This window comes from Nestor notabilis, unplaced genomic scaffold (genome assembly GCF_000696875.1).
Source record: "Nestor notabilis isolate BGI_N333 unplaced genomic scaffold, ASM69687v1 scaffold23246, whole genome shotgun sequence".
Lineage (NCBI taxonomy): Eukaryota > Metazoa > Chordata > Aves > Psittaciformes > Psittacidae > Nestor > Nestor notabilis.
Genome location: NW_009933607.1, coordinates 14,884 through 23,157, shown reverse-complemented (window position 1 = coordinate 23,157; position 8,274 = coordinate 14,884). Strand labels below are relative to the sequence as shown.

The window sequence follows — 8,274 nt, the reverse complement described above, 5'->3', positions numbered from 1 at the left end:
AACTATTCTATGATTCTATGATTATTTCCTTATTTCCTGCTACAAAAGGTATTCCTTGCCCCCTGGCTCTGCAAGTAGCAATAGGATCTTACCCATCCTCCAGCCCAGTCCGGAAAGTCCCAGAGTACATTCTTCCATCTGCCCACTTTAGGATCCCTCTGGAAAAAAGAAAAAAGAGGGCCATACACACATATAAGATAATTGGTTTGCTTCACACTTCCCAAACAACTTCTGTGAGTGAGCCTATTTATTGATACAGCAACCACCTCATTTTGTTTTCAACTGGTACATTCAAACACTTTTACCTGCCATGGGGTTTTCCTGAAAGCCATCTCCCATCATAAACAGCATCCTTAAACCGAGGGTCCTTATAGAAGGTGTATTTGGCACTGCGAGAAATAGGAGGCTCCTGTCTTGGCACATTCCCACCAGCTCCATACAGCATTAAGTCAGAAGTCCCTCTAAGGGCCTGATCCACTGCTTGACTTATTGCCCTCAGCCACTTGGTCTGAAACAGAAGATGTTCCATCACAGGATTTAGCCAATATCTTTGTATTGAACCTCACCTTTACAGCAACTGCGGTAATCTCCTTTGCACTCCTCAATACAGCGCTGTAAATTGGAGCACTGCTACAGTCAAGCACGGCGTACAGTGAATACCAAGCTGTAGGAAGGCTTCGTTCCTGGTGAATACTTAAGCAATACATCTCCCTGTTTGCTTTCACAGTAGGAAAGAAAAAAAATCACTCACATCGCTGAAGCTGTGCAAAATTTGTAGCTATGCCCACCTTTTCCTGCGGTGTTGAAGAAACAAGAACAAGCTGTTCTTCTGGTGTTGTAATCTTCAATCCATTCCTACATGGGGTGGGGGGATAGAGGGAAGTATTTTAATCTAGTGAAATTTTGTCCTGAAAAAGGCAAGTTTTCTTACAGCATGAATACTGTATCTTCCTTCTCCCTCCCCAGCTAGCATTCACTTTAAGTCAGTTGTGAAAACAAGCAGCAGACAAGGCTACTCACCTCCCTCTTGACCACATTATTCTTTCTGATATTTATACAACTAAGTTGTTGTGTTTTTTTTAAAGACACAGAAATACTTCTAGTTTTCCGAAACAAGACAGAGAGGTAGACATGACTGCATCCAGCCTATTCTGCTCCTCATTTACAATAGCTGGTTACAAAATGCTCACCATTCCTCCCAAGACATTTGACTTTCAGCATCACAAGCAAGAATACTCACACATTACCAGCTTCTTCTGAAAGAGCTTCTACCCACAGTGTGGACAAGGGAAAAATATGGTGCGTTGAGAACTGTAGGCAAGGAGAAGGAGAATGGAAACTTCACTGGGTACTGACCCATTATCCCTGCCCCATACTTTTCTGAACAGCTTTTTTTTTCCTTTGAAGACTGGGGAAAATTGAGCATTACAGGCTCCTTACATGCACCTTGCACCAAGAAACAGCCAACAGAAACCATGCCAGCCACAGGGCAACAGCATCAAATCTTAAGGAAATAGTACATAATTTCAAATTTACTTGTAAACCTGAAAAAATACCGCTTTTAAGTGTTCAAGCAACATTACAGTGAACAGTGCAAAAACTTGTCTTCACTGTATGAAGAATGGGTCATGTAGTTTGAAACAGAGAAAAGGTTTTGTTCCTGGCTATAAGCCAGCTTACCTGAGCATGTACCAGAGCATCATTAAAGAGGATGAACCAGTTTACAGAGAATCTTCCCGCATGCTGCAGGGACAAGCCACGATTGCTGCTTTCACAGATTAAGCGACGCTCTGGTTTTCGCAAGGAATCCTACAGATAGGGTTAAAAACAAATGTACAGCAGCTTACTTCTCCCTGATTGTGACTTAAGGCCTATGCTATTTGTCTTTCACAGTAAAGGCCCAGCCTTTTTAAAGCAACGCCACAGCAACACAAATTAGAAAAATGAGAAGTGCAACTGGAACAGCAGCATCAGTAACAGACACAGAGTATAACGCTACCAGCAAGAGATTCAAGCTGCTAAAGACTGACAGTTGTCATCATACCGTCATTTTCCCAGGAAAGGTCTTCCAAAAGCCAAGTGTGTATTCTGCTTCTTTCCTTTTTCTGTTAAGATGGACAGCAAGGCTCTCGTAACAAGAACTAGAATCCTGTAGCTTCTGGTATTCTGGAGATGCCTGAGGGCACAAGACAGACCTGAGAGTGTTTCTGAATACCTGTACCAACAGCACTAACCAAACTGCAATGAAACTGGTCATTTTATTAAATCAGCACCAAGTATATGACAGTTGGTCTGGTTAATAAAGTAATGGTGGAGGGTAAGTTATTTTCTTGGTCACATGTTCTGTTGGTGTGCTGGGAGACTTTAAAACTCACAGAAGTTCCATGAATGTTAAGAGGAGAACAATTAATATACAATTACATGATCTACCTTCTTGCAGCTTAAGAAGCTGTAGCAGAAGTAGTGCTAATAATTGCAGGAGTAATACTTTAAATTACCGTACTGGGATAAATGTACAAGTAGTTATTGTTCCTGTTTATTGTCACCTTTTATTTCAAAAGAATGCAATTGTATACATCTAAATGGGTGGTAGAAGTCTACCTAATATATATGTAGTATTTTTAGTAGAGCATTACAGCCAAGGGCAGCTACAGTAATGATGCCAGATGGAACTGAAAAGCAACAGGCAAACATCAAAATAATCTACCTGCAATTAGGCTGAGGCACACAAACAAGTTCTGGCAGGGTAACAAGCTTCTACCTTCTACCTGTCATGTGGTCTGTGCAGGTGTGGTGTAAGACTGCACAGATAAATGTGCACCATCTTCCTCGCAGTGAACACAAGCCTGCGGCAGCTTCTCTGAAGACTAAGCTATTTTTAATTACCCGGCATTTACTTCACGCAGTTACTTCCGAGCCCTAAGTTTCATGTATGTATTTATTCAGATCTAGATAACAAAGCCAGCTTACCACTTCAAAACATGTGGCAAGCTTTAGCAAAGTTCTAGCATAATTATGAAGTCGTCCAAACGGCATGAAAAACAGAGCATTCAGAACTTCCACTAGCTGGAGGTTTTCCTCATTCTTCTCAGACAGTTTCTGTAACAGCTCCTGGTTTTTACTCAAGAAGTCTCTAAATGATGGGACCATTAGGGAACAGAGGGAGTAGAGAAATAAAAAAGAAGACAGCAAGACATCAGTGATGTTTTGCATAAATGAGCTCAGAATGCCCCTTTTTGGATTATCATACACCAATACAATTTATAAAGGCAATACATGCTGCTTATTAATCTATTCCCAATTTAGTTTCGGAAAAACAGCAGTACAGACATGTAGCTCTTCTATAACTTCAACATAGAACTTTTCTTACTTCTATTCTCACATGCTCAGTCATTAAACTGGTTGAAAAAAGTTGACCAACTTGCCCCACTTGGAGAGTAAATGCCTTTTTCCACTTTAACACTTGATTAGTAAAAGAGCTAACAAGTGGAATGACTTCCCCATTATTCTAAGTTTCTAACACTGTTGATTCATATAAGAAGGCCTGAAAGAATCCTAACTTGGTTTCAGTGCACTTCCCTAAATATATTGAAATAATCTCTTCCCCACCCCTGCTGTTCAAGGCAACTGACCAGTTTTCCCCCTAACTAGAAAAATTACATCCTACCTCAAAGAAAGGCAGGAAATCTGTTCAATCCTCAGTCTGATTTCCAAGGGGGAGAACTAATCTAGTTCAGAGAAGAAGAGGGAAATGATTCTGAAGACAATGTATTAACACACGAAACCAGGATTTCTTAATTAAGAGGAAAACAAACCGACTTTTCCCTCTCCTTCACCCTATCTCTGTGCACATACGTGCTAGCTCATGACATATCGGCACTAAGGCATATTCAGCTGGGAGGCATTTAAACCACAAGCTGCAAAAATCAGGTGAGACTAAGAAAGCATGCCCTAGGGACAGTGAAACAGATCAGAGAATTGCACAGCAGGGTCCCTAAGAATCCTACATAATTAGCAAGATGCCATTTCACACATCAAAATACCATCTCTTTTCTAAGTCTGCTAATGATATTTAAGAATTCTCTTGTTCAACAAGCATTAAGAATAAAGTCTTCTTTGGAGAGAGAACCATATTTCTTAGTTTTAAAAATTTAGGCATCTGGATGGCTTGCATTTTGAAAGTGCTTTGAGACCCTCACATGGCGGTGTCTCTGTCAAACAACTAAATCATAACACTCACCTACTCTTTTGGAGGACGTGCCCAAAAACTTGCCAACAATGAAGACTGCTGTTGAAGCTAGCACTTTTTTAAAGTTGGGACTACTTCTGATGCCTTCATATAATACCCATAAAATTCACAGAGTATCCATAAAAGACAGGCTGACATCATTAAGCACTGACTTAAGAGAGTATCCCTCAAGGAGAGGAAACTAACAAAGACATTGACTTCCCTTTGCAAATAACAAGAGAAAACTTCCAAGACATCTCCTCCCTGAAGTTTCAGACCCCAGCAAAAGTGCTGTTCACCTGAGACCCTGTTTGCATTAGGTAAAGCTGTGTCACCTGACAGCAACAACTGATGTGATGAATTCACTATGAGTAATTTCAGCATCCACAATTTTTCAGTACATATTACAAATAAGCTTATACTTGCACTAAGAGTTCCTGTAAGCCACCCTAAAAATCTTGACCAATGCAGAGAGATTCTCAGTGTGTCTCTGCAGTGGAATTTGGTATTTAGTCTTTAGCATTGGTCCTCAGGTGCAGAAGTTTCTTTGTGTAAGTACCTTCTAATACCATCATTTATACTACATTCAAAGTGCTCCATAAACAGCTGGAACAGATTTACTCCCACATTACAGAATATAGGAAGGAAGGAAGGAAAGAAGGAAGGAAAGAAAACCAGCAATTCCTCAGACAAGTTAAAAATACCCCCATTACATCATTACAACAACTTCTTCACAGCACTAGAGTGAAAGATGCAGTGTCATTACTTTATTTCCTAGACAAAAATACTATTGAACTGAGAAAAGCAGCTCTATGATCTATAAACTTCAAATATACCATCTCAGGCCTTAAGATACAATTCCCTCCTCATATTTAAGAGCATCTATGCGTAAAATAGAATAAAGCAACCTTGAGAGGCAGAGAAGACACACATGCAGAAATGTTATTTTTGCATCACTTTAAAGCACTTCCATAAACTTTTAAGAATTCAAATGGAAGTAAATCCACATTATCCACTCCTCCTAATTCTTAAAGGAAAAGTTGCTGTTCTGTATTTTCCTGATACTGACATTTGAAAGAATAAAATGCTAACAAGCACTGAATAGATGATGAAAATATAACCCAAGACTAAGCTTTTAAAAAATCATTATCTGAAGTCTATTTACTTTTCTTTCAAGGAATTTAGAGTAATTTATGCCTTTTTCCTCCTTTCTCCACCTTCAAGATAAAGTAACCAAACTCATTTAGCAGAATTTTAACCTAAATTTTTATCGTATTTGAGAGGAAGTAACTTCTTCTTCATCTGATAGAGAAGGAATTAGCATACTCAAGAAATCTGAGACCAAGTCTCTGCATGTTCTTCACACACACGATTCTTTAAAGTACAGATCAAAAACTCCTGAGAAGGTAAAGGTTTGCTTACATTGCTGGCTTCGCAAGGAGTGTAAATCCTCCCATTACAAGGAAGTTTGTTACTGAAGTACAATACCTAAAATTGGGAAGAGCTTCAGTTACAAAATAAGAATATATCTGGAAATTGCAACTGCTTTCATTTCCAACAGTTTACCTTTGAGAGCTGTAATACCTTTTACTATAAGTAGTCTAAGAACTTGTGAAAATATTAAACATTGAAACACTCGATGTTACTGAAACACTTAGGATTCACATTCCACATGGAGCATAGAATACGTGTTACTATTCCACATTGCTGCTGCCATTAGCACAATGCACAGATATCACGGCAGAACTGTCCTTCTGGGAGACAATCTTTTAGTTAATTACTATTGAAATGTACTTTGTAGCCCCAATAAACTAAATGTATTTAGTAGCTTAGCCATAGTAACTCTACTGCATTATATTACAAGAACCTTACTATTAAGTAATAAACATGTCACCTTTTTACAGGTATATATACAGCAACCAAAGATGAGTTTGTATGTAGAGTTCTACATTAGGGAAGCTGCAGCTGTCCAGTATGCTCCACTGGCAAAGACTTTGAATTACATAGCTCACTACAAAATTAATTGGTTTGTGTAAAACTCTCCATACATCTTTAATAGCGAGAATACAATTTGCACAAGTTAGTTATGTAGCTTTTCACATGATCTACTTTCCCCTAACTTGTTATGGTCAGTAGATTAAGCCTGCAGAGACTCGAGGTGAGAGGGAATTGGATACTTGCTCGGTGTAACTATCCAAAAAGAGACTGGAATGCTTCAGGATGGCCAAACTCCTGGCTTCTTTTACTCCATGAAGAAAGCTACTTAAAGAAGCTCCATGTTGACCAATGAGATAGCACAGCTTGCTGAACCTGCTTGCCATTTCCTGCAACAACTGGATTGTATTTGCATTCCCCAAATTATCTGTAACAGACCAGAAAGCAATTTCTCTTACCTTATGAAAGAGCAGCACCCATTAACAAAAGAGAATTACCACAAGGTGCTGTTTAGATGTTTTAACAGCAATTTCACCTCATGGCTACATTATCCAGAACCAGGAATTCAACAGTTTTAGACTGAATACAGTAAAAAATAATTAAGTTATTTCAGGTGGAACAGTCAGGAAAGTGCAAATACTAACAACATTATGCAGATGTCATAATGCAGCTGTATTTCACTAGTTCATCCAAATAGGGGAGAAGAGTAAGACCTTTATTTAAAAAGCTTTATCAAAAATATATATAACTACTTTTAGATTTTGCAGAAAACAATCTGCTGTGGAACACAGGGGAAATAATATAAAAGAAAATATTAAAAGAAGTTCTTACCTAAACCTAAAAGAGGTCTAAGAACCTGAGATTTGATCTCACTCAGTTTGAAATAAAACCTTCTCTCAGTAGAAGCCAACTCATGCAAACTGGCAATATATCCCATTACGTTTTTGTCTACTAAGACCAAACAGTTGTCACCACCAGCTATCACATTGCTTATGTATCCTATCTGAAAGGTGAAAAACAGAAAAGAAAAAACACCAGCTTAAATATTTTGTGTGTACACTCCAATTTAAAAGTAGGGTGATTCAGAATAAAGCATATCTTTAGGAGCACTAAGTGATAGTAAGTATTAATTACCTACAGTGACAAACAATCCATTCAATACTGGCTTAATACAAGAATGACAAAAGTAGAAGAAACATTTATGAGACAATCAATGCCGTTCATTTCCTGGTACTGACAGAGCCTAAAAGACAATAAATAGACTATCTTTTAAGGTGATTCATACAACCATTCCATGTTTAAGAGAGAGTGACCTTAAGTTCAGTCACTTTAAGAGTTGCAATATACATCATGCTTATATCAAAAATGATGATATTAAATAGTATCATTACAGCAGCTATTTATCCTATTAATTACAAAGTGAGAATAACAAGACTTTAATATTATGACTGCACCCTGACCTATAGTCCTTTCTGGACCTGGAAAGACATCTGTTTATTGATAAAGGTATCAAACTGGACTAATACTAATAACTAGACCAACAACAGAAGTAGTATTTGTACAGGTATTAGTAAGTATTTGCTTTCCACATTATTTGGGAGAAAAATTCTTCTCTAAGGTCAGCACAAGTGCCACTGATGCACTGTGGCTCCACGCCAATTCTGGTTCACATGCAATACCATACAGCAATTCAGTATTTGGGCTCTACTTTTAATTTCCTTCTTGTTAGACAGAGGATTCCTTTGAAACACTGAGCATGTGCATACACATGAACCCAGAGTCTAATACCCCATCCCTCCTCAAAATCCTTCTCCAACTGCTATTATGCTCAACCTAGAGAAGTAGCAACGAGACCCAGAAGAGCTGAGACAGAGCTGCTTCTACCCTCCTGACCTCCTTTTTGTTACCTTAAACTCAGGTTGATCTGAAGTCATACAAACAACTTAAAAGAGGATGTGCAGCCAGGGTACACACTTCTCTATCAGGCCAACTTCAAAGCAGGATACAAGATTCAGCTTGATGGAGAAAATTGCACTGGGGCACCTACTCTCTCCCATAAACATGCAAATGCACATTTTGGTGCATTTGCTCAGTTCCCCCTCTACACCCAT

At 38.6% G+C, this 8,274-nt stretch overlaps 1 protein-coding gene across 1 annotated transcript in view; it reads right to left on the bottom strand.

Annotated features, from left to right (window-relative positions):
• Positions 1-92: 92 nt before the first annotated feature.
• The window catches only part of ALS2 (amyotrophic lateral sclerosis 2 (juvenile)), a gene marked incomplete at its 3' end in the record, with an annotated part of 19,006 nt that continues 10,824 nt past the window's right edge, over positions 93-8,274 (bottom strand). The window contains exons 9-18 of the mRNA XM_010016969.1: positions 6,995-7,166; positions 6,410-6,590; positions 5,651-5,716; positions 2,971-3,133; positions 2,045-2,176; positions 1,681-1,809; positions 1,241-1,311; positions 789-855; positions 306-508; positions 93-158 (exon numbers count right to left, since the gene is read on the bottom strand). Of these exons, the coding sequence (XP_010015271.1) occupies positions 93-158; positions 306-508; positions 789-855; positions 1,241-1,311; positions 1,681-1,809; positions 2,045-2,176; positions 2,971-3,133; positions 5,651-5,716; positions 6,410-6,590; positions 6,995-7,166 (1,250 nt within the window). The remainder of the gene's footprint in view (positions 159-305; positions 509-788; positions 856-1,240; positions 1,312-1,680; positions 1,810-2,044; positions 2,177-2,970; positions 3,134-5,650; positions 5,717-6,409; positions 6,591-6,994; positions 7,167-8,274) is intronic.